Source organism: Telopea speciosissima, chromosome 9 (genome assembly GCF_018873765.1).
Source record: "Telopea speciosissima isolate NSW1024214 ecotype Mountain lineage chromosome 9, Tspe_v1, whole genome shotgun sequence".
Lineage (NCBI taxonomy): Eukaryota > Viridiplantae > Streptophyta > Magnoliopsida > Proteales > Proteaceae > Telopea > Telopea speciosissima.
The window spans coordinates 49,371,956-49,398,924 of record NC_057924.1 but is presented as its reverse complement, the minus strand read 5'-3'; the positions used below and the strand labels follow the sequence as shown (position 1 = coordinate 49,398,924).

Here is a 26,969-nt window from a genome sequence, read left to right as displayed (position 1 = left end):
GGTGAAAATAACCAGATACAACATTATATATCAATCATGATTGGACCGATTCATTTTTTTTGGATAGGTAAGAATAATTTCTAAATCTTAGGACTCTTGGTAAGACCAACGAATGATTCTTCAAAAATGAACTGCATTTATACTTGCATTAAATTGCTAAAAGCTAAACAATAACCTCCCACATATAAAGAATGATGTCTTGTCTGAATAGGTTTCTTAAAATTCTCATGTCCAGCGACCTAATCTATTTAGACCTACCACTGGGCCACTTCATTTACCTTCAAAATAAACTAACTGAACCCAAAAAACGCAAAAAGTAAATTCTTACATGAGACACTCATCTACCTCATTGTACAGAAACAAATGAAAAAAGAATTTGTTTCAACAAATCAAAGGCTTGAACTAACTGTTGGAGATATTCCTACATCACCAAGTGGACCATATGGTTGAGTTGGACCACCAAATTTGAAATGTTCCAAGGGGCACCATTTTTATCAACGTATTTGGATTGGGCACATTATCCCTCCATGTGGCCTAAAACTCCTGTTGTGCTAGGGAACGCAACCAGGCTGCATACATTATGACCCTCCCCAGACCCCGCAGTGGCGGGAGCCTCGTGAACTGTGTACGCCCTTTTAATGTATGGGAGAAAGAACGCTACCTAGTCCCTTGCCCCCTACGCCTAGACATAGGGGGGGTGACATGACTGCCCCACCCCTATGGAAAGGCTGGAATCCTGCCCCTCGTGATACTTGTGCACATGCTCCCATTGGCCCCTGCGGGCCACACGACCAGGTAACGTTCTCTTCCCCTTATTCTATGTGGGATTTCACCAAGGAGGAGGATGGTGAAATGGTAACAGCATGTCAAGGCCTATGTGAAAGTGAGGCAATTTTTTTATGGGTTGCTTATTGGAAATGAGTATATAGAAGAAAAATCCAAGAGGAGACGTACTGGTCTTCTTTGCAAAATTGACCTTGAAAAAGCTTATGGTTTGTGACCATGTGGAAAGGACTTGCGTATTTTGGTGGAGAAGATTGGCTTTCGAGATAGGTGGAGCATGCACAGATTAATGGCTTTATTTTGGATATGCTAATTTATAACAATCGGGAAAGAAATCAGACCACGGGATCACCCACTTTGTTGTCAGTGTCGGGGGAAAAAACAAAGGCCTAAATTGAAATATGCACCACAATCATTTTAAAACAATATTTTACTACGCGGGATAGTAGTGGGTGCAGTTAAACACTACCCCCTTCTAATGGTTCGTTTATTGGTGTGACCCTTATCTTGCAGGGTTAGTACGGTGTTTGAAAATTCATGGGGCTCACTTCCCTTATTGCCATATAAATTTGGGATGAGGGAATACATGTTCCATGGGGTAACCTAAGGTTGTGCAGTAGTTGAGAACAGTTTGGGTTTAGAATTGGAGAAATCTGCTCTGTTTTCCATTCCCTTATAATTTAACAAATAACACTGCAGTAATATTTATACATTTCAATTTACATATTAAGACTGGCCGGCCATGTGGCTGGGGCTCAGGCCATTCTAGGTCAGGTCCATCAATTCTACCTAGCCCATGCTATACTGTAGTTATCTTCGGTTCAGGCTTGGACAGTCCAAAAATCTATTGAGCCTAAGTTGGGTTAGACTGATGGCCTTGGCTGGCCCAGCCCAAGTGTGATCCCTAATTAAAGCCTGTTGTATAGCATAGCAGGGCTAGAAGGTGATTGCAGACTGAAAGGGCCTTACGTGGAAGCTCATAACTGTCTAGTGCAATGACAAGTATCTAGAGATCTGGTTTAACAAATGGATTCTTTAACCTGCTGAGGAAGGCAAGCAGTTGTGAACGGGTCAGACCAGAAAAAAAATGTATTTTTTAGTCTACATCAGGCATTGGTTTACTTACAAGCTAGTCATTAGTACCTTCATTTTTTTGAAATGTCTACTTGGATGAGAGCTTTGATAGGGTTTCATTTACAGCCTCGCAATTGCAAAAGAAGGTGAACTTACAATTGGAACTATTGACGATATCCAGAAGCTTCACATCCGTTCAATTCCACTAGGGGAGCATGCACGTCGTATCTGTCATCAGGAGCAGACTCGGACATTTGCAATCTGTAGTGTGAAGTATAGCCACACGAGTTCAGAAGAATCTGAAATGCATTTTGTCCGCTTGTTAGATGATCAGACGTTTGAGTTCATTTCAATGTATGCACTTGATACATATGAATATGGTTGCTCCATCCTCAGCTGTTCCTTTGCAGATGATTGCAACGTGTATTACTGTGTTGGAACCGCATATGTTATTCCTGATGAAAACGAGCCATCCAAGGTAAGAAGTCTTTCTTGGTCTATTTATTGTTGGTGTGTGCAATCTAAATGGTATAGAGGGTCATGTCCTCAAATAGATGTGTTTTACATAGTAAATCTACAAGCTGAAAATTCAATCCAATTTAATATTCACCTCACAGAACTGATGAATATTTTCATGATACTTATGTTGTTTGACCAGTAGGTTACGATCATCTTCTTGAATTGGTTTTCCTTTGAGATTCTCTCAGTGAGGACAGGCCTTGGCGCAACGGTTAAGGTTGCTCCATTGTGACCTAGAGGTCACGTGTTAGAGTCTGGAAACAGCCTCTCTGCGAAAGCAGGGGTAAGGCTGCATATGTTATGACTCTCCCCAGACTCCACAGTGGCGGGAGCCTCGTGCACTGGGTACGCCCTTTTTTTGAGATTCTCTCAGTGAAGGAATTACCTCTCTGGCAAGCTCTCTCCATCTGGTCTGACGATGAAGGTAGACTTTATGAGTCCAAGGTCAATCGTAATTTGCAAGTTGGGAAGAAAATATTTAATAGTTATACAGAAATAAACTCATATCCTGTTTCCTCACATATTTTGGTCCTTAAAAAGAATTGGGTGGGTCCTCCTTGAGGGAATTCATCAGCACCAGATTCAATAAATTATGGCTTGTGGAATTTGGAATGATTTCTATTTTTATGTTTCAAATTCTTGAGAAATTGCTGGAAATCCTTCCTAATAAGAATATATGTTGGTTCCTATGTTGTGTAGTTATTATAACCAATGTATTTTTGTATCCTTTTGTAATCATTCTAATAACGCTTTTGATTGATGCATTGATTCCAACAATTGCAGGGCCGGATACTGGTCTTCGTAGTTGAAGATGGGAAGTTGCAGTTAATTGCCGAGAAGGAAATCAAGGGTGCAGTTTACTCTCTGAACTCTTTCAATGGGAAACTGCTTGCAGCCATCAATCAAAAGATTCAGTTGTACAAGTGGATGCTACGAGATGATGGTTCACGTGAGTTGCAGTTTGAATCTGGACACCATGGTCACATACTTGCCCTGTTTGTTCAGACCCGTGGAGATTTCATTGTTGTTGGTGATCTAATGAAATCAATATCTTTGTTAATATATAAGGTATTGCTTCCTTTCTTTCGATACATAGTGTTAAACTGAAGATGGAATACGTACAGTTTTCTGTGCACATGATTTATTGATGTTTATTATTCCTTCTTAAATTATGCATGCATTTTACATTGAAAAGATGGAATAGATCCAACACAACTTTCTTGCACTTGGTTTGTGAATTTCTATATGTGCTTGTATGATCTTGTATTATATTATTGGTTGTTCTGAAATAATATATGCCCTCCCCAATGAATACTCAACGAGGTTGCAGCCTCTAATAATAAGTAAATATTTGTGGATCCCACCTTTTCCTATGATGTATAGTTGGTAACCCTTATTGCCTACTAGCTTGTAATTATTTGAGATGTCAAGTACATCATTAGTTATTAGAGATGGTGATCCTATCAAGAATGTTACACATCTTATTGTTATTGCGAGAAAATTTCTTTTTGGCAGCCCATCAAGGACGTCTTTCCTTAATGGCTCACCTAGTTTTGACCCAATGGAGGGGTGCTTTGGTAATTCCAACCATTATAGATAATTTGCTCTCTGCATTGGCCATGTTTCAAATTTCAGAGACAAATCAAATCATATAACTTTCTAACATATAGACATTTTCCCTTTAAATTTTCTCCTAGCTACCCATCTTCAACCATTTTCCTGAAGAAAAAAAATATTATGCGGTCACAGTGCAATTGGCCCAAATTTTAGGTCCATAGGGGGTGTATAAAATTAGCATTTTTATTAAGTAGTTAGTAATAGTAGTGAGACACATTAGAGATTAGTTTAGGATTTATTTTATTAGTAGTAACTGTTATTGAGATCATGTTGATCCTCTTTAATAGCTGTCTTGAGTAGCAAGTAAAGAGTCTTATTAGATTTACTTTCTATGTATAGGAGTCCTAGAAATTTCTTTTTCTTAGCTTTGAGTTTATTAGTACGTGTAACCCCCTCCACTATGGTAGTGTTTTTGAATAAATTTCTTTGTATGTTTAGAGTTGGATAAGTGAGGCTTCTTTTCTCTCTTATCTCTACTCCCCCCCCCCCCCAATAGATGGATCTCTCTCTCTCAGGCTGCCTTGTTTCTCTCTTCTTTTTTCTTTCCCTCTCCCATCGACCCTCCCCTTGTCCTATCCTTTGTCTCCCTTATTTTCTCCTTTATCCCCCTATTTCTTCCCATTGCAGGCTGCTGGAATATACACATCCAGAAAAATTTTCAGCCTTTTATTCAACAGAAACCTTCTTTACTTGGACCTATGTTGCAGCCAATCACATCCTTGATTCCTTGTCTAGGATTAGGGTTGTCTGGCTGGATCAGTTTGATGCTTCAATGTAATTTTCAGATCTTTATTCTTTCATGTATCCAACTTCATCTGAGCTGGAACTTTTTTTTGGGGGGTTGGGGAGGGATCTAACAAGATCCTGCCCATGCATATCACTGCATGTGCCACTCAAAGTGGCATGAAACACTGGTGACTCGAACCCGAGTCTATTATGTAGAGGGGCTATGCTGGTGCCAGTTCATTTAAGTGGCAATTGGCTGATAGTTGGATGTATTAATGCTGTACCTAGCCCCTACCTGTCCACAAAATTTAGGCCACACTTGATCTGTCATGTTGCTGATATTTGAACTACTGGCTCCATCAGGAGCACATTTAATGTAGATCAGTCACAAGTGATAACCAATCCACAAGAGGATCGCAAACTTCAGAGGTCCAGCAACAGTAAATACTTCGATTGGGTCACAGCAGGAAATTTCAGAACAATAAATAAAAAACAAGAAATCGAAGAACGGAAGAAGAAGATAGGGTAGTCTTTCTCAGACTCGGGTCTCTCACCCACTGCCTCCGTATTTTGGTCTCACCATACTCTCTCAATAAGCAAAGTGCAAAGCTATGTTTTTTTGTTTTTAGTCTCATTAATCAAATTTGTGTACAAGGCTGTAGCCCCTTACAAACAAGGTTCAAGGTCTCGGTATCTCGGCTGGTTTCGGTCAGCCAAAAAACCGAGTGGTCACGGGAACTCGGCCCAATTGATGCATTTTTTATGGCAAATTTTGGCACTTGGTGTCGGTGGCCATATGACCTAATTAGGTCATGAAACTGGTAGGACAGCCTATTTTAGGTCCTATAAACAGTGGGACCTACAGTTTTTTAAAAATCACACCCAAAATGGTACTTTGGATCCTAGTTTGGTAGTGTACGTTGTATTTATATATATATAGATAGAGATATATACTGATATGACCAATTTCACACAATCTTTAGTGTTAGAACACATAATTCAAGTAAAACAGCTTAAATAAGTAATAGGAATGAAATTTCTATAATTCAAGTAAAACCCTTAGTTTTTGAAAATCCACTAGTTCCATGGTTGGTTGTGTAAGATTTGGGCAAAAAAATAAGGTTTTGAGGTGTTTTCCTTCAAAACTTATTGAAACCACCAAGAGCCATTGAGACTGGTTGAAATTTCGACCAGATCTTGTCGAGACAATGTATTTATATTAAGTGAGTTGGTACCTTTTTCACCAAAACGAGATATCGGAATATGCCGAAATCTCAGCCGAAACCATGTACTGTTTTGATATTGCATGGGGTTTCGACTCAACCCTTGTTGAAACCAAGAAAATCACCGAGATCTTGCGAGACCTCGAACAATGTTTACAAACTTATATAGAGACTCAAAAACAGACTACAACAATTCAGCCTTATCCCAACTAAATGGGGTCAGCTACATGGATCCTTGCCCTCCAATCAGAGCTCTATTCGAGGTCATACTTGATACAAGGCCTAAGCTATGCATGTTTTTTCTCACTTCTCCTTAGGTCATTTTAGGTCTGCTCCTGGCTCTTTTAGTTCCATCAATCTGAATTAATCACTCCTCCATACTGGAGTATCCAAAGGCCTCCGTTGAACATCGCCATGCCACTTCAAACGATCGTAGCTTATCATGTATCGGAGTTACTCCCAAAACAGCTCTAATATGGTCAATCCTAACTTTAACCTTCCTAGTTTTGCCACTCATCCATCTCAACATCTTCATCTCCGCTACACTGAGTTGACCTATATGATGCTTCTTAACTGGCCAACATTCCGCACCATACATCGTAGCTGGTTGTAAGATTGTCCTATAAAATTTTCCTGTAAGTTTTAAAGGAATACACCGATCACACAAAACTCCGGACGCACTCTCCACTTAATTCATTATATTTTAATTCTTTGTGAAACATCGTCCTTCTATATCACCTTCTTTGTTTATGATTGAGCCAAGATACCTAAAATTATCACTTTGCTTAAAACCTTTTGATTCCAAGGTTGATCTCCATAACTCTAACTTGGCGTTAATCATTGCTTTTGTCTCATCCACTGAAACAACATCATCAGCAAAAAGCATACACCAAGGAACCTCAACTTGAATGTCTCTGGTTAGATCATCCATGATAAGCACAAACAAATAAGGGCTTAAAGCTGATCCTTGATGTAACCCAACTATAATTGGGAATTCACTAACTTGGCCCCCCACAGTTCTTACCCTTGTCACCACATCATCATACATATCTTTAATTATGTCCACATATTTACTTGAAACACTTCTCTTCTTTGCTAGTACTTGTCAGGTTAACTCTCTAGGGACTTTGTCATTAACTCAAAAACAGACTCACACACTTAAAAGGAAAGGCCTAACCCAATTTGTACCATAAACTGACTAGGAAACTAAAATAATGAAAGAAACTGACTCGAAATAGGATTCTAACTAAACTAATGAAGTAAATCCGGTTTTCCTACTTTCTACCCATATTTTAGGCTCATTAAATTGGCCCATTCCAAAGAAAAACCATGGAATCAAAGGCCCATCACCTACATAACTAACCCAACCAAAGCTTATATACAATAAAATAAGCCCTCTAGATTCACCAAAAAATAAAAAAAAAAATAAAAATGCCCTCTAGGTGACTTGTCTGAATCACCATTGTCATGGCACAATAAGTCAACATCTAGTATATCCAAATAAATTTTATCACTCATGATTATCTTCCCCTTCCCCATCCCCCCTCCCCACTCCCAAAAAGAGAAACCAAAGCATGCACACAGACACAGGCACGTATATTAACCTTTGCTTTTTCAGTTGTGCGATTCAGTACTGAGAGATACTTCCCAAGGGCCTTTTGAAAATCTCATACTGAATTCCATTGGGGAGATTCATTTGACTTTTGGTTCAATGATTTTATTTCTTGAAGTCGTTCAATGATTTTATTTCTGGATGTCAGGGTTATGTCATATAATATGTTCCTGTTATGTAAAGCTGTTTGATATTTTCCTTTCCAGCATGAGGAGGGTGCAATTGAGGAACGGGCACGTGACTACAATGCTAATTGGATGTCAGCTGTCGAGATTCTTGATGATGACATTTACCTAGGGGCAGAAAACAACTTCAACCTCTTCACTGTTCGAAAAAATAGTGAGGGTACCACTGATGAGGAGCGAGGCCGGCTCGAGGTAGTTGGGGAGTTCCACCTTGGTGAGTTTGTCAATCGGTTCCAGCACGGTTCCCTTGTCATGCGCCTTCCAGATTCTGATGTGGGCCAGATTCCAACGGTCATCTTTGGAACTGTTAATGGTGTGATTGGGGTTATTGCATCACTTCCCCATGACCAATATGTCTTTTTGGAGAAGCTCCAGTCAAACTTAGTGAAGGTCATAAAGGGTGTAGGAGGACTGAGTCATGAACAGTGGAGATCATTTAACAATGAGAAAAGGACAGCGGATGCCAAAAGTTTCCTGGATGGTGATCTAATCGAGTCATTCCTTGATCTCAGTAGGGGACGAATGGAGGAGATCTCAAAATCAATAGGTGTTTCAGTGGAAGAGCTCTGCAAGAGAGTAGAAGAGCTGACAAGGTTGCATTGACTAGGTAATATAATCATAGATCTTGGGTTCCCTTCCCTAGTATGTTTTGCAACTGTAATATTCTCTCAGATATTATTGCTTGTGCTTTTGCTTTGTGGGTTTCTGAAGGCATAACTTGTTCAATACAAAGTAAAGAGAGGAGAAAGGAAACAGGGAAGAGATCTTATAGAAAATGCAAATGATCAAGTTTGGATGTCAGTGTCTAATTTCCTGGCAATTGGCCTGTAAAATTTCTCACAACGTCCCTGTGCGCTTGACTCTGTAATCTTGAGGGTTATAAATGATGACTGTTTACAAGAATTATGGCCTTTGATTGTGTCCCACCCTGAAGAGTGTCAAATTACTAGATGGCAAGGGTGCAGGTCATAACCCAGCCTGCTCCCTGCCTTGCAGGCTTGTGGTTTCAGTTTTAAGTCTGGTTTCTTTGTGCCAACACATGAAAGCTATTAAGGGCTTTGAGCTGCAGATTATATTTTCCGTTTTGTAAATTTTGTATTGGATTTTCTTCACATTAGAACTCCTTGGTAAAGACAACTGCTAGCGTAGTTGATTGTTACTCTGCCAGTGGAGTGCAGACGTTCCAAGAAGTCATGGATGATTTAAGGCAATGTTGGTGTGCCATTCTGGCTGTTGGAAAACGAAATATCTAGATTAGCCACGTTTGGTTTTACCTGGAGCGTATGGAAGCGTATATGTTGGCTCTACGGGCTCACTGTCAACTAATTTTTTTTTCTTTTTTTTCTTTTTTTCTGGTAAACACTTTCAACTAATTTTCAAACACTTTAATTGTGATAAAATGGTGATTCTGTTTTGGTTAAACATTACCAATTATGAAGAAGGATGAGCTTGAGTTACTAACCTTGTAACCATTTAATTTAAATGCCACTAACCTGCCTTTGTGTACTATAGAAAACCTAAGAAGCCATATGTCAAGAAATGGGTCATCCAGTGACTCCAACTTGATAGGGATTAATCTAAAGGGTGTTACCCATCCAATGGTCAGTTAAAAACAGACCAAATTAACCTTCTACATTGCTCACAATGGTGTGGACCATAGAGACAATCAACTCTTCATCTTCATGGAGCAGGACAACAGGGTAGGTGACTTCAGTTTCAACCAATTTTGACCCGTGTTGATCAGTCTAGTTTCGATCAGTTTTGGCAGTACATGACGTGTCAAGTTTTGCTCAGAAAATACCAAGTTTCAATCGAAACCTAGGAAATCTCAATCAAAACTGTGATTTAGAACCTTGCTCACAATGGTGCAGACCATGAAGAAGACATATCCACTCTTCATGGAGCAGGGAGAACAAGGTCGGTGACTTCTACATGGATAGTGGGTTTTCCTTGGCCAAATGATCTGGGTTTTTGCAAGTCCGGCCTGAAATTGAAATTGGATTCCAAAGTAGCTTTTGACAGAGTTAGTAGACCCTTTTTCTCATTCGACCCCTAAGGATGATGCAACCGAAGGAAGCCAAATCCCTTTAGCTATTTCTACTTTGCACGTTGCAATTTCCTTGGCACTACTAGAATTTGCTGCAAAGGAAGGCCCCATTCTCCATCTGTGTCAAATTTAAAGCAAAGCTTGACATAAAGAGGCAAGATAGGAAATGGGAATGCAACTCATGACAAATTTGGGCCAAACATTGAACCAAATTAAGCAGCTGGGCTTTGAATGAGATCTCAGGCTCAGTTTGGTTCAAATTTTATCAATTCCTCAACCCAATCCGTCTGACTTCTAAACGTTTCTGTTGAGTTCATTTTTCGTAGACGTTAGTCTTGAGTTAATATTTGTTCTGCAACTATTAATACAATGCTTTGAAATTTGTTTGAAATGTCAACAAAATTTGACTTGTGGTCTGTTCAAAGAGCTCTCCCCATCTAGATAACGATCAAATACTTCTTCAGAGTGGCAGAAATAGCCACTGTGATTGCAACCATTCTAGTACATTCAATTCTTTCACTCAAATTCTGGCAAATCGCTGCAAAATTCACCTTAAGGAAGTCCTGAGAAGGAGACTTACATTCTAATAGAAGCAGCGCTAATCCAAGGACTAATAGACTCACATTGATGTCTAGCCACCATTAGAATTACCCTAAGAGGATGGAGCTCAAAACCGCCAAAAACATTGGTATCTCCCTTATCCAAATATACCACATTAATGTCATATAGTGTATGCTATAGTCATTGTTTCTTCAGTGCTAGCTCATCAACTGGTGGCTACAACGAATACTGGATTCTATTGACTCGATGATTTTACGCCATCAACAGTGACCCATACCTCATAGCTTGTTCATATGGGCACTCAAAATTTAATCTCAACTTTTCATCAAAAGCAAAAAAATAAAATAAAATAAAATTAATGCTAACTGCATTTAGGGTCAGCTACTACTGATTGTGTATACAAGAATGAGCCAATATTTTTCAAGCCTAATTGGTAGAACAGCTTCAGTTTCAACTCTCAACAATGGTAGGTCTGGATATCTCCATCTTTAAGTAGTGGTTAAATTCCTTTATTGAATCTCCTTCAATCACAGTGACCAGATGGTTAATGGCTTCATTATCAGCCCGGTGGTTCCTGGAAGTACACCTTAATCAACAAAGCTAGATTCCTTTTTTCTTTTAAGGAAATTATTAGTTGTTTAGTAGGCTCCAGCCTATCTTTTGTGATGTTGCTACTGTTGTCATTATTATTGTATATCATGTGTTATATGTTGTACTATTTGCTTTTGTTTGCAACAAAATTCTTCCATTACTTATCCCCTCACACCCCCACCCCCACCCCCCACCCCAAAAAACAACTTTACAAACTCGTAAACTGTGTTTTATACAAAAAATCTATAACCGAGTCTTGCGTATTAATACTTGACAAAGATATTGTCCATTAACTAGGAAAGAGAATTACCATGAAGATCCCTGAATTGCAAAACTGAACTTGCAGGTTAAAAGCAAACAAATCCTCAAGTCCCAGCTTCAGGATACTGAGCTTGCTTGTGTACTTCTTCATATGCCTTCCTCAAGAATTGATCCCATCCACTCCCTGGGCCCATATCCAAGTAATCATAAGGAACTGCTGTCTTCAGCCCTGGCTGTACCATACATCGGCTCTCTATAATCCTAAAATCAACACTATCCCCATCTTCGCAAAAACCCTGCTCCAATTCCTCCTAACTGAATAGCAATGGCAAAGTAAATGCCACCCAAGGATTGAAATCCATGAGTTTAACCCTCCCCTCCCTCGTTACATAAACATCAAATATGTAATTCTCCGATTCAAATCTTGGCCTCACATTATCCCTAAAAAATTCACAGATCGATGCTTCAAGTTCATGTTTCTTCTCCTGAAGAATGGGATAGAAAACTGTGATCTCACGCTGGGAGATGCCAATAAGTCGACGATCCCAAACGAAGCAACGGAATTCCATCTCAGGGAGGAGGGATGGATACCACTTGCGGAGGGCAAGAAAGAAGGCTGGTGGTCTTGAGGATGTCTTATCAGAGCATGAATCATACGCATGGCAAAGATCATGAACCAAAGTATCAGAGGATTGTAAAACTAATGCAATCTCACTGAATGAAGTACAACCGAGTGTCCCTGTTTTGGTAATCCAAGCAGAGTCCTTTGGTGCACTCCAATTCAGCTTAGGGAAGACAGCTCCACCAAGGGTCTTGATGGATTCTTTAATCTTCAATTCCAGTTCTGGGAAGCAAGGTGCAGCTGGGGGTCTTTCTGATTCATCTCCAGACCCTTCTGATACTTCATTATCTTCCTCTTCTTCAGGATTGTGGATTCTCTGCGGCAGGGCATCATCACCAGAGATAGATTGAGGAAGGATTAAATTTCCAGATTTCTCAAGAAGGTAATGCACAAAGGGCTCTGGAAGCTCATGAATTAAAGTTTTGATGGATACAGATTTGAATTTTGGGTACCACTCCTGGATTTGGCACCTATTAACTTCTGCTTCATTCAATTCGAAAGTGTCTTGTTCTGCGGAACCAAAAGGTTTCTTCTTTTCTACCTTGTTTGTGTACCGAAATGATTTCAGGTTTTCTTGCTGCTTCTTTCTAAATCACATCCAAAGCATATCATTAGAATGACCGGCGGAAAAATGAGATAACAGATCACATGACAATTGAAGAAAAAGAACAAATATCACACGGTCAGATTTTGTTTTAAAAAATCAATCAATTACAAAAATGAGATAGGGTTCCCTACACTGCCTGAGTGCAGTTTCGGGCAAATAAGGGAACCCCCTTTGGAATCTTACAAAAGGGGGAGGCGCATTTGTGACATATCACCCCCTCACATGAGGGGGTGTGCAATTTCATTTTTAAGCCGGCATTGTACAAAAATTTTTCCCTACAAAAATATAGAACTCAACAACCATAGCTTGTGTTGTAGGATTGGTGACAGCTGACACACTCAAAGCATTTGAATCCATACCTAATGCATTCAGATCAACAGGGCACCATAAGCTCCTCATCAAAATTAGGTGTTTATCTTGACTAGAGGTCCCATCCAGACCACAGAAAGTAATAACATGCAGGAGACACTAAGATTATAAACTCAGTGATGCAGAATTCCATAAAGAAGAGAAGATGAGCCTGTTGTTTTAAGTTTGGTTTAGTTTATTGGGTCTAGCTGAACCTATGCTTTGAGTTTGTTTAAGTTAGGCTTAATTTTGAGTGTGTAATGGTTTTTGTGGGTAATGGACTAAGTATTTAGGGATGTTTTATTGTAATGGGTCCATTCTATAAGCCTAAATATGGGGGTTGTGAGGTCTATACAAAATTAGGTGTTTATTGTTTGTTTTAGAAGATTTGGAGGAGATTTGCACGGAGGATATTCTAGAAGATTGAATGAAGATTTGCATGACCAATGTGATTTGTGTGGAGAGGAGATTATCTAGAAGATTACTTCATCTAGAAGCTTGCTGGAATATTCTGTTAGATCTATTACTACTTTAGTCTCTATTTTTTTGGTCGTAATGAATCTTAATTGTTAGTCAAACCTTCTTAGGCCTTGTTTGGTAACACTTCTGTTCCGTATAAGTGTTATGAGCTAGAAATGTTTTTTCTTAGTTCTTTTCTAGGGGAACACTTCTGCAGGAGTGAAATGTGTTTTGGTAACAAGCGTAAAAAGTGTTTCTGAATCAAAAAAGAAACAGAAAAAGGTTTGTAAGGTACTTTAACAAAAGCACTTCTGGCAGTTCAACATCACCAATTTTGTATAATGAACCATACATTGAAATTTAAGTAGGATTTTTCTCAAATTCTTTCTAAAATTACTGTCAGACAACAACATTGGCCATGTGGCAAGTTCTACATATCCAGTACTTACAAAAATTCCATCATTAAAAATAACATCATTAAACTTTGGCCACATGAATACATGCGATGTTGTGATCATTCTGTCATTGTTCTGCAAGTTATAATGCGTCAAAAATAGTATTATATACCACTTAGTGAAGTAATGCCACCAACATGGTTGCATATACAATAATTGTTCAAGTAATGCATGCAATTCAATAAGATTAATGAGATTAATGATAATCCAAAAATAAATGTGCAAATGAGTGAAATGTACAATATCAAAATAAATTTTCTCAATAGACTTGTAACTCAGCTAACCATTGCTGTCTTAGCTAACTGATTTGAAAGAAATGAAAGCATTTCAAAACCATGCAGAACCAGCTTACAGAGTTACCGCAAGGCCTAAAGAAAACACAGTTCTTCACTTCTTTGGGCATCTATTTGTAGAGGCATCAGAAAAAATTTAGTGTGGATAGATCTTATCCACGTCTAAGTAGTGCATCCATGGCTGTTCTACCAGATACTATAGTTTACATCCGTGAATCCATCCAGTCTGTTTGTCTATTTGTTAGAATAACTTTTGGATATGATGCAGCTCAAAGTTAGGTGACACTGATTTGAGAGTAGGAGCCATCTAGTCATCATGTTCTTTTGTACAAGCGATACATATATCTTCAAAAATGTTCAATGATTGGATGGTTACAATGCACCTATTGGAGATGATTCATCGGTTGGGTCACCAGATTGATGAGGACATGCATAAATTGATGCAAGGAAGTGTGGCCTGGTCTGTAGTCCAGTGCTATTTCCACCAATTTTTTTTTTTTTGCATATCTTTTATTTTCAACTAATTTATTCTATGGCATATCAATCTTCAGGTCACCCAGGGGATATCAGAGTTCAAGCTAACACCCTCTGAGAATTGTGATTGTTTTAAGAATTCATACAATGTCCCTCACACTTTCACTTTACTGGTACTACACAACTTAGTAAAGACCCTAAGGCTTTCCATTATTTTCCTTGAATTACTGTATTGAAATGCTGGGATCACATTTTACTTCCAGGTGCAATTCAACTTTGATGCTATTGATGAGACTGATATACTTGAAAAGGTGTTGAATCCTCGTGTGGAGTCTATAGGGGGAATATTGGAAAGGGTATCATTGTCCGGGAATCATCTCACACCATGCACTACTTGGTACAAGCAACAACTAGCTCTAAAAACTAAAGCTCACCAACCAGTGGTGAAGCAAAGAAGATTAACAAATCCAGTTCAGTTCACTAAATGCGAACATAGTACACCCACTTGGCTATCACATGTGCCTTTGTACGGACTACAATGCTCCAAAAAACAACAGCACCTTTACGTAAAAGCTTGTTATAAACTAACAACATAAAAGCATCCTACACACCAGAAAACAGAACATAGAAAAAAACTAATCCCATTGTCATATTAAAAAAAATAAAAGATAAGAAAACTATTCCCATGTAAACTAACAACATAAAAGCATCCTACACACCCGAAAACAGAACATAGAAAAAAACTAATCCCATTGTCAAATTTAAAAAAAAAAAAAAAAGATAAGAAAACTATACCCATCTAAATTACTCAAAGACCAATTCTAATTACAAACCTTGGACTAAAATTTGACCCTAAATGTAAATTTAGCAACTCCCATGAGTCCTTCAAACTCAACTGAACTCAGTTCAACTGAACAAAGTTTTATCACCATTCAAATATAGTAAGTGTTATATTAGTTGTTAACTGAATGTGCTGCATATCTTTTCTTGCTAATTCATAAACAAAGAAATTAGAAACATTAAAAACTGAAACTAGACTAGATGTCTCTACTAAGTTAAACTTTCCAAAAGCAGATAACCATAGACAGACTGAGACCTCTCATAACCTTCTAATTATGACCTCGGACTCAAACTTTCCAAAATCATTTGTGACACAGCTAACTTCATCACATCTATTTTATTTTTATTTTTTTTCCTTTGATACAAGATTGTTGCATTTCATTTTTTCTGTTGATCCTGCTGTCTAGAACTATTTAAATTGCAAGTTAGAATGTGTAGTACTAAAAAGGATGCAAAATCGCACCATAAGTGTAACAAAGGAAGTGCTAATGAAGGTAAATACCTTGCTGCATATGTTGATATATCTCAATGGAATATTTCATATCTCCATAGAGATGAAGATAAAGACCAAAACTAAAATTAGATTTTCTCATAGCTGCAAATCCCTTGCAGCTACATGAATATTGTTCTAATATGCTACTATTTAAAGCCATTACAGCCAGTAAATCAACATTAATCAAGTTTTTTCTCATCAAGCATTCAAACCTGAGTCATCTTTGGCCTGCAGCTTGTCTTTTGACTACCTTCAATATGCACAAAATCACTCCTTAAGCACTTGGCGGTTGTAATTGCACATGCCCAATCCAACTCAATCAACATTCTTATCTTGTCAACTATTGGTACAAGTCCTAATTTTCCTTAAATCTATTTCCACATTATTCTTCAACAAATTTGTCATTCACCCATTCTTTCCCCCGCTGGGGTCGAGAAGGAAATGACTCTATTAACCATAGATGAGTTTATTCATGCATAAAAACTTGTTAACAATCATCTAACAATTGAAATAATACCCAAGAACAACTCTGCCTATTTCGCAGGAAAAATTGTACAAAATTACACAATTTTACAGCAAGGGAGCAGGGGAAACCGGATTCCAAAGAAGACCCAGATGGGATTTCTCATTCTTTTAGTGTAAAGGGATAAATTTCTTATCAGTGTCTCTTCAACTTCAACTGGTTTGGAGGCTGGGATTTTTCTGCTAGCTTTGTCTGTTCTGTTTGAAAATGGCAACTGTCAAGCTTTCTCAGAATGTGTTTGCTAAGTTTATTCAACATAAAAGACAGAAACAGAGAAAGAGAGAGAGAGAGAGACTACATACCGGAGTAAGGCGGGCTGCTCTGGGGAAGACGTGAGCCGAATCGGATCGTTCAATAGCGATTTTGAAGAAGATTATGCTCGGTCGATGGTTATATGCGATGGGCAGAAAGCCGTGGGTTGGAGGGTTTAGGTTGAGAGAATCTGATTTTGGAAGAAAAACAAAAAAGAACAATCAAGGGTTTATGTCTCCTAATTCCTTACATTCCATTCATCGTTCAGTTCTTTTTACCCCACAACAAATTAAATAAAATAAAATAAAATTTCATCGTTCAGTTCTATGTTTCTAAAGGAGAAGGCTAACCCTAAGGCAGTTACTTGTATCTATCAGAACCTTTCTTGTTATGCCAAGTGGCTTCTTGTTATGCCAACTTGTATTCTTAATGTATATGTCACACACAAGTGGCTTCTTGTACTTGTATTATTACTCAACTATTGCTCAATTAATAAAGTACAAGAGATTACAACATGGTAATCAGAGCCATAACCTTTTACGAGATTTTTCCTCCTTTTCTGGTCCTTTCAGTTGCGTGACTGTTCTTCTTCCTTTGTCTTTTCTTTTCATCCTTCTGCTTCAACTTTTTATCTTCCTTAGTCTGTCTTTCTTCTTGTTCTTTCATGTTTGATCGCTCTGGCAGCCAAACGACTTCTACTACTGTCGAAATGTTGTCGTCGCTGATTTCTTTAAATGTGTCTCCATCCTTGCCTCTTAAGCTCACTGCCACGAATTGTTTGTTGTGGAAGGCTCAATTTCTTCCATTATTGCGTGGCCACTATTTGCTCGGATACTTTGATGGCTCCTTTCAGCATCCGTCATCGGACTCTTCAGCATCTGGTGATCTTTGGGATCAGTAAGACCAACTGATCCTCAGTTGGCTGATCTCGCTGTCTGAGGAAACTCTTCCCCATGTGATCAGTGCTCACACGTCATTTGACACTTGGGAAACTTTGGCTCGAGTTTTTGCTCCTTCCTCTCAATCTCGCACAATGGATCTGAAGGATCGTTTGTTGCGCCTGAACAAAGGTGCCTCTACGATCATAGAGTGTTTTCTTGAAGTTCGTTCCCTGGCTGATGCTCTGGCTGCCACCAACACTCCAGTTTCTGACGAGGATCTGGTCTTGGTTGTTCTTCGCGGCCTTGGGGACGATTACTGTGATTTTACGACGTCTGTTCGCATCCGTGCTGAGCCTATATTGTCCTTAGATCTCTCTGGATTGCTATTGAGTCAAGAATTCTACCTTACCTCCTCTGTCATTGCTGCTATTGGAGGTATTATAACTGCAAACACTGCTTTGCACTCTGCTAATTCTGGTGGTTCTTTTCGTGGTTCTGGTGGCTCTCGATCTCGTGGACCTCGTCGGCAGTATTATTCTCAGAATCACCGATCTTATTCTGATGGTCGCACTTCTGGCCAACAAGAGCTGTCACAATCTTTCGCTGGTTACAAAGGCAGTTCCTCTGGTTACAAAGGCTCTTCGCCTGGTCGTTCAAATGACTATCGACGCCAAGGTTCTTATTCTTAGCGTTATTACCAGGAATAGGATTCATCTCCTCCATTGGGCCAATAGGACTCGTCTCTTTCTTTCATGAATACACCTAGGAGCACCTGTCAGATCTGTCGACTTGAAGGTCACCTGGCTTCTCAGTGTCCTCAGCGATTCAACCATGCATACCTCGGTAGATTTTGCTCCACTGCTATCCTGCCTTCTTCATTTTCCTCTTCTACTTGGTTGTTAGATAGTGGCTCTAATAATCATATTACTACAGACTTCTCAAACTTAGCCATCTGTGAACCATATAATGGAACTGATAATGTGATCGTTGGTAACGACCAAGGTCTGTCTATTACTCATATTGGTTCTACAATTGTTTCTTCATGTGGTCACACTTTTTATCTTTCCAATGTTCTGTATGTTCCTGATATACATTGTAATCTCTTATCCATCTCTTGTTTTTGTTAGGACAATAAGGCCTATTTTGAGTTTAATCCTACTTCTTTCTATGTAAAGGATTGTCAGACTCATCGGATCCTTTACCAAGGTCCAAGTGGCAATGGTCTGTTTCATCTCTCCCTTGCACCTTTGTTGCCATCCCCCACGGCTTGCTCTGCTTCTGTTCCATCTGTTGCAGACTGACACAATCGACTTAGCCATCCCACTCGTCCTTGTGTGCACCAGCTCATTCGCTCCTAGAGTCTTCTTGCTACTGATACTTCTGTACCTTGTGATGCTTCTTGTTGTTCCAAGTCTCATAGACTACCATTTAGTTCTTTTGTAACTTCTAGTTCTGCACCTTTGGACATTATACATAGTGATCTTTGGGGTCCAGGCCCTGTACTTTCTTTTGACAATTTCAGTTACTATGTTGCTTCATTGATGATTTTACGAGGTGCTGCTGGTTGTATCCAATTTGTAATAAGTCCGATGTTTCTGCTGCGTTTAAACGATTTAAATCTCTTGTTGAAAATTTCTTTGAACGCACCATTAAGGTTTTTCAATCGGATGGTGGTGGGGAGTTTGAAAAACTTACTCCCTTTCTCACTTCTCATGGCATTATTACACACTGATTCTCTTGTCCGCATACCCAGCATCAGAATGGTGTCGTCGAGCTTAAGCATCGGCATGCCGTTGAGTCTGGACTTGCCTTACTTTTACATGTTGCGATGCCTGAGCGTTTCTGGTCTGCTGCCTTCCAAACAAGTGTCTACCTTATCAATAGACAACCCCTATCAGGCGTTGGAAATATTACACCTTTGGAGGCCCTCTTTGGTACTCTTTCAGACTATGATTTTCTGCGCATTTTTGGGTGCTTATGCTACCCTTGGCTAAGGCCATACTCTCCACAGAAGCTTGCTCCCCGCTCACGGCCATGTATTTTTCTGGGTTACTCTCTTTCACACAAAGGATATCGTTGCTTTGATCCCACTACTAAGAAAATTTACATTTCTTGACTTGTCCATTTTGTTGAACCCCACTTTCCTGATTCTTCACTGGTTACCTCCTGTCCAGTTCATTCAACTATGTCTTCTTAGCTTTTCTGTTCAACCTCCCGATTTTGTGCATTATACAATGCCCAACCATGTTTGTAGCCTTCGCAAATCACTATATGGGCTTCGGCAGGCTCCATGGGCCTGGTACACCAAGTTGAGTACCTTTTTATTATCTCAAGGGTTTATGGCTTCCCGCACTGATACTCCCCTATTTATCTTTCGCCAAGGCACTGTGGTGATCTATTTCCATCTTTACGTGGATGATTTGTTGATCACGGGTAATAGTCCATCGGCTATCTCGGCTCTCATTAAAGCCTTGGGATGCTCCTTTGCTTTAAAAGATTTGGGTGAGTTGCTTTTTTCCTCGGCATTGAGGTGCAACGCACTTCCTCTGGGCTTCACTTAACCCAAAAGAAATATATTGAAGACTTGCTCCAACATACTAATATGCACTGTGGTAAGCCTATTTCTTCACCAATTGCCTCTGGTGCTCCACTTTCAATTCAGACTGGTTCTCCATTCTCTGATAGGATATTATATAAAAAAAACTGTTGGTGCATTACAATACCTATCGATTATGCGCCCAGATATTGGGTACGCTGTTAACCAAGTCACGCAATTCATGCACGCTCTGACTGATATCCATTGGTTTGTCGTTAAGCTCATACCTCGCTACCTCTGTGGCACAACATCTTGGGGTCTCTTCTTTGGTACCCAATCATCTATCGCGCTCTCCGCCATTTTAGATGTTGACTGGGTTGGATGCCCTGATGATCATCGGTCCACCACGGGTTATTGCATACTTTTTGGGTCACATCTTATTTCTTGGTGTTCCCGAAAGCAATGCACTGTATCTCGTTCCTCTACCAAGGCAGAGTATTGAGCTGTTGCTTCCGCTGCAACTGAACTGGTCTGTCTTCGCTCAGTATTGGGCGAGCTTGGGGTTTTTCTCCCTACTCCACCTCCGATTTGGTGCAACAATGTTGGGGCAACGTATCTAACGGCAAATCCAATGTTCCACTCTCCTACAAAGCACCTTGACATTGATTTTCATTTTGTGCGTGAATTGGTAGCGTCCAAGCGTCTACAAGTCCGCTATGTTTCTACAATTGATCAAGTAGCTAATGTTCTCACGAAGGGTTTACCTCGCACTTGGTTTATACTCTTACGGTACAAGCTTATAATTTTTTATCCTTTGCGCTAGCGGGGGTATGTAAAGGAGAAGGCTAACCCTAGTTAGTTGTAGGGCAGTTACTTGTATCTATCAGAATCTTTTCTGTTATGCTAACCTGTATTCTTGATGTACATGTCACACACAAGTGGCTTCCTGTACTTGTATTATATATACTTAGCTAATGCTCAATTAATAAAGTACGAGAGATTACAACACACTGCCCCTAAAAAAAAATTAACCGATAATGTTCAGACCTTTATAGTGTTTTTCTTTTAAGGGTAAAGCTGTTTGTAATCAACCCATTTACAACAATGTATTGTAACTGGACTTATTTTTCCACCAAATACTATTTACCAACTACTTGAAATAAGGGTTTTAAGTAATTTCCCCTTTCTACCTACCCTTCTTCTCCGTCTCCGTCTTCGACTCCTCTCTTGTTGAACATATTCAATCATTAAAGTGCATCACGAAGCTAGTTGTTTTCTTTGATTCTATGTTGGTGTTGTGGTCATACTTCTGATTTTAGACTCAAGAATGACCTCTTCCTCTTAGCAGATCTGTGTACAAATGATAAATTTTAACTTCGAAAAATCAGGCAATCCGCAAAAGGGTTCGATTTCTTCTCTATCTAAGATAGGTTTCTCTGAGATGGGCCAACCTTAACTATTGTTTCTTTTCATGGTTTACTAAAGCGAGTTCATCTTCCATTTGTGACAGATTTCTCTTAGAAGTTAAGAAACGAAATCTAAAGCTTTGAATGTACTATTTTTTATCTCTTTGTATGACTATACACAATTATATACCCTCAATTTTTTGACATGGAAGATTTTAGAGCTAATTCCATTGGACATTTTAGAGTATAGGGGAATTAGGCTGCCGGTATCAAATTCCAGCAACAATCCGCGAATGTGTTCTGCCAAACTCCACTTGGTTGCGAGTGCTGACGATGTGCTCCAACACTACTTTCACTAGCTGTTTGTTCCGACACTCTCTTGATGGGGATCTAGTCTTCCTATGCTTTCTTCCATCCTTGGTTGATTCCAAAAAGTTCTGCTTCTTTAGCATCCTGTATGTTCAAGCTACCTACAGCTGTTAAGAAATTTTGTCCATCTATCAAAATACAAAAAGTCCACTTTGCAAGTTTTAGATCGGATTCAAAAATTCCTGCGACCATTAAAATAGGAAATTCCAAATAGAGGTTAGCAGATATTGATAAAAGTGGAGGAAAGTGTGTTCCAGTGTAGGAGTCTTGGTAATGGTAGGTGAAGATTCAAATCTGCAATCCATCTAGTAACATTCTGGATGACCAACATAGGGTCAGCCTTATCCGCACACAATAAAACATTGTTTCATACAGACCAAATATAATAACAGGTTATGATAAAAATAGGAAAAAAAAAAAAAAAACAACAACTTGAAAATTGTTTATCAAAGGCCTTCAAGCCAAGGAAAGATTCACAGAGGTGGATAAGAGAGGGAGCAGAGAGATGCTCGGTTCTCAATCCAAGAGGGCCAGAAGCCCAGATACGCTTAGTCCAATCACATGATAAGAAAATATGCAAAATCGATTGGTCGTTAGAACCACAGAAAACACAAGAAGGCTCGATGGGCATCCATTTCGAAAGAGAAGCTGTGACAGGGATTCCTGCATTTAAGACACGCCAAAAAAACATTTTAAAACGAGGATGAATGTTAATCTTCCAAAAAAAATTCCACCATAGGAAATGTATTGGCCTAGGAGAATTAGATTTGGCAATGAAGTTGGCAGGCTGCTTTGTTGAGAATATTCCATTTTTTGAAAATGAACATCTCCACAAATCATCACTAGAAGAGGTATTAATCCTAAGAATATTATTAAGTCATTGGTGAATAACAAGATTGTAAAAGTGAATTATTCCAACAATTGTTATTTATAAAATCAAGTACCGTATTTAAGTTTGACAAATGGGAGGTAATTTGTGGGAAGAAATTACCTGTATTAGAAAGTATCTAAGGATCATACCAACATGAGGTGGACTTACCATTCCCAACTTGTCGAAAGTCAATCTTCTTTAGATTTGGAAGAATTGTTGCAATGTTGTTCCATGTCCAGGAACCATTTTTTTGAAGAAGTTTTGGGGTAAAAAATGGACCTATGTGGAAAATATTTAGCCTTAATCACCTTGGCCCAAATAGAAGAGGTTTCGATTATCAATCTCCACCCTATGTTTAAAAGTAAGGCCTTATTATGTACTTCAGATTTTCTGATCCCAAGACCCCCATCTCTTAGGGGCTGACAAACCTTATCTCACTCAATCAAATGGCATTTTTTCTTATCTCTATGATCATTGTTCCAGAACCAAAGATAAATGGAATCCAACTCTTTGCAAATTTTCAAAGGGAAAAGAAAACATGGCATGAGATAAGAAGGGGTAGAAGAGAGGAGTGATTGAATTAAAATTCTCCTCCCTGCATAAGAAAGGTGATTGGCCTTCCAAGTCGCAAGTTTAGATCAAACCCTATCCACAATATGGGTTAAGTCTCTACATTTTGATCTGGAGTGACAAAGTTTGGTCCCTAAATACAGAGAGTCAGGGTTCAATTCTTTCAGATTCAACAGGCCACAAAGTTTCTTTTTTAGGGTTCCTAACATTTTTGCTAAAACACACCTTACTTTCGGAAAAGTTCACCTCCTGCCTCGTTAGATCAGAAAAGAGATTTAAAATAGAATTTATTGTTAAAAAATCTTCATCACAAGCTCTACAAAAAATAAAGATGCCATCTACAAAGAGAAGATGAGAGATCTCCGGAGCATTCCTGTTAACTTTAATACCTTTAAAGAGGCCAATCTCTCTATAAGCTACCAAAAGTCTAGAGAGAACTTCCATGGTAAGGAGGAAGAGGTAAGGGCTTAAGGGGCATCCTTGCCTAAGTCCTCTAGAGGGTTTTAAAAAATCAAATGGACTCCCATCAATTTTCATAGAAAAAGAGATGGTTGAAATTAAAGTATTGATTAGGGATATCCAATGGTCATTGAACCCAAGAACATGAAAGAGGTTACCAATAAGCTACCATTCAACTCGATGATAAGCTGTGGACATATCAAGTTTAATGGCAGCATATCCCGTCTTCCCTTTCACTTTATTGAGATAGGAGAAAATTTCCTGGGCAATAGTTATGTTATCAAATATCTGTCTACCAGGTATGAATGTAGCCTGAAAATGAGAAATGAAAGAAGTAAGGATAGGGCATAACCATTTGCCAAAGTTTTCGCCAAAATCTTATAAGAAACATTACAGTGACTAATGGGTCTATAGTCAGAAGCCACATATGCATTTTCCTTTTTTGGTATCATGCAAAAAAAAAAAAGAGTGTTTGCAGCCAAGGGGAAAATAGTTATTAGTAAAAAAAGAAAACACAAATTGTTCAATATCCAACCCAATCAAATCCCAGAAATGATGGTAAAAATACGCCTGAAAACCATCTGGTCCAGGTGTTTTATAGGCACCAATGGCAAAGACAGCATGACGAATCTCAGATAAAGTGGGCACAGCAGTATTCAAACTATCGAGAGAAGTATTTGTCAATTTGGGAAAAAATCATTCAATGAAAGAAGTATCCAAAGGATTAGATGAAATGAAAATTTTTGCTAGTTGTTTAGAGAAAACCATAGCAATTTCAGGAGGTACATCAACTTTAGCACCATCATCATCTAAAATAAAGGAAATACTTGTTTTCCGAATGTGAGCCTTAGAAACAGAATGACAGAATTTTGTGTTTTTGTCCCCATCGTTGATAATAAAAAAAAATGCCTAGATTTCTGGAACCAAAACTTTTCTTCAGCATCCAAAATCCACTTAATTCTAGAAGCAAGAAGATTAAGTGCATCAGGATTGAAAGAACTCAAGTCAGCATCCTCAAAATTCCCAAATTGTTCATAACAGGTATTTTTTAGAGAATTAACATGGCCAAAAACATTCTTATTCTAGGAAGCTAAGTTATTTTGATTTTATATTTTACATGCACACACAATCACATAGAGAGAGAGAGAAGGGTGGGCTGGGTCAGGCTCTACCAAAGGCCTCAGTCTAGGTTCGGCCTTACCAAACCCTGGGCCTAGAAATCCCAACCTTAACCCAGCTAGCCGACATAGAGATAAAGGGAGAGAATGGTGGGCTGGATCAGGCTCAACCCAAGGTATCAGTCTAAGTTCGGCCTTACCAAACCCTGGGCCTAGAAATCCCAACCTTAGCCCAGCTAGTGGGCTGAAGACCCTAACCTTAGCGCTGGAATTTTTCAAGTGGGCTTTGGGTGGGCTTGGACTCTCCAAGCCAAACTTGAAATATTCCTTAGTTCTTTCTCTTTTGATTAATGAATATGTTTTTCTATCAAACAAAAATAATAAAAATAATAAATAAACATTCTAAGAATGCTACAGATTTGTTCTGTTCTACTACAATCATGCTTCACCATAAAACGTTAAGTTTTCTGATGTGATCTTCATTAAAAATTAGGTTAAACAATAGAAAAGAATCATTAAATATGTGAATTAATCAAATAACCTATTATTAATGGGAAAAATGAATCTTAAGAGTTTGGAATATACCTTTAGATAGATTTATCAAGAATATTGTCACGTAGCAGGTTAGATGAGTGTGAAATTTTATGAACAAGTAAACCCCAAAGTCTCCCACTCATATGTCAAGTTTTAACCTGAGCGAAGCTGTCCAATTGGAAAAACAAAGCATTGAAAACTCCAAGACTACATCATAGAGGGCGGATAGACTACGTACCGAGAGGGCCTAGTGCATGTCAATATATGAGAGAGTATATTATTGAATTTATTCTAAAATTTGGATAATAAAAAAAAGGGACGTAACCAAGGCACGAGGGTTCCACCACTACGCGGTCTAGGAAGGGTCATAATGTACGCAACCTTACCCTTGCTTTGTGGAGAGGATGTTTCTCAATTCGAACCCACAACCACTAGGTTGCAGCAGTGGAGCAACCTTCTCATTGCGTGGAGGTCCACCCTATCCAACCAAATTACCAAATCACCCTTCCACATGAAACAATTAATTAAGTGCCTAAAACAAAGATACTCCTCTATATTAAGCAAAACCACTTTAGCTACTTAGTTGGGTTGGTCATCTTCATTCAGATTTCAAGATCTAGAAATTGATTGAAACTAATGCCACACAAAAAAATCCCACTACATGTTTAGATTGAGAATCTCCAAAAGGTGTGGTGAATGTGGAGTGAAGGACCACAAAAACTCTCATAATGAGGAAGAAGTTCCAAGTTCTCTCACTTTCTTTATTAAGTAGAAAGATCTTCTGTACAAAGAAACAAAACTTTTACATAATGGGAGAAAATATAGCAGTTCTCTAACTTCATTCATTTACAATCATTTGGGGGAAGACAACACTTTCTTACAGAGAAATTTATTCCAATAAAAACAAGAACACACATACATGATACATATATATATTCTCGATCTCCTTGATAATTTAGAAGACAAAAGCTGTCGATGAATAGCTTTCTTATTCACATGGTGGGCCTTAAATGACAAAAGACTTTATCCCTATGGCTGGTAGTTGAAAGGTGAATATATGCTTAGTGAGGTGCAAACAAGAAGACTGATAGGTTGATATCACATCATATGTCTGCTTCTTCTGTTAGACGTGTTTTCGATCTTGAAAAACCATATTAGAGGAAGTGTTCTCTATCTAGGAGCATGGGTCCTACGCGCACTCGGAGTCAATGGGAGAGCGATGTGGTGCATCAAGTGGAGCATTACTTGTACATTTCATGGGGGTTTGGATTGATCATTTCACCTTATATGTGTCTAGAAGCAGTGCGTACATGCATTCTTGAACAGAGTTCTTTTTTCATCTTTTCTCCAATATTTTGGATTAAAATTTGGGTCTTATATGAATAGATTTTAGAGGAAAGATGTTACATAAGCAACTATATCTTGATGGATTGTTAAAACTTTCTAAACATCCGTTTGATTTTTTACCAAAAGAAAAAAGAAATGAAAATACCAGAAACTTTTTTTCCGTTGCCAGTTCTTTTCATCTTCCATGATATAATTTTCTAAACATCCATTTGATTTTTTACCAAAAGGAAATGGAAAAGAAAATACGAGAAACTTTTTTTCGGTTGCTAGGTCTTTTCATCTTCCATGATATGACTCTATGATTGGAATCTTT

General features: G+C 38.7%; 1 protein-coding gene, 1 long non-coding RNA gene and 1 pseudogene across 2 annotated transcripts in view; 1 reads left to right on the top strand and 2 right to left on the bottom strand.

The window, feature by feature from the left end:
• LOC122640355 (DNA damage-binding protein 1-like) overlaps positions 1-8,342 on the top strand; it is an 81,562-nt gene extending 73,220 nt beyond the window's left edge. The window contains exons 17-19 of the mRNA XM_043833518.1: positions 1,984-2,335; positions 3,160-3,444; positions 7,761-8,342. Coding sequence (XP_043689453.1) covers positions 1,984-2,335; positions 3,160-3,444; positions 7,761-8,342 — 1,219 coding nt within the window. The remainder of the gene's footprint in view (positions 1-1,983; positions 2,336-3,159; positions 3,445-7,760) is intronic.
• Positions 8,343-11,217: 2,875 nt separating this feature from the next.
• Positions 11,218-12,785, bottom strand: LOC122639003 (annotated as a pseudogene).
• Positions 12,786-13,133: 348 nt separating this feature from the next.
• LOC122640357 lies at positions 13,134-25,102 on the bottom strand. Its single transcript, XR_006329648.1, has 3 exons — positions 25,092-25,102; positions 17,758-17,762; positions 13,134-13,260 (listed from the first exon to the last, which is right to left on the bottom strand). It is a non-coding gene; the product is annotated as an uncharacterized LOC122640357 (long non-coding RNA).
• Between the last annotated feature and the right edge of the window lie 1,867 nt (positions 25,103-26,969).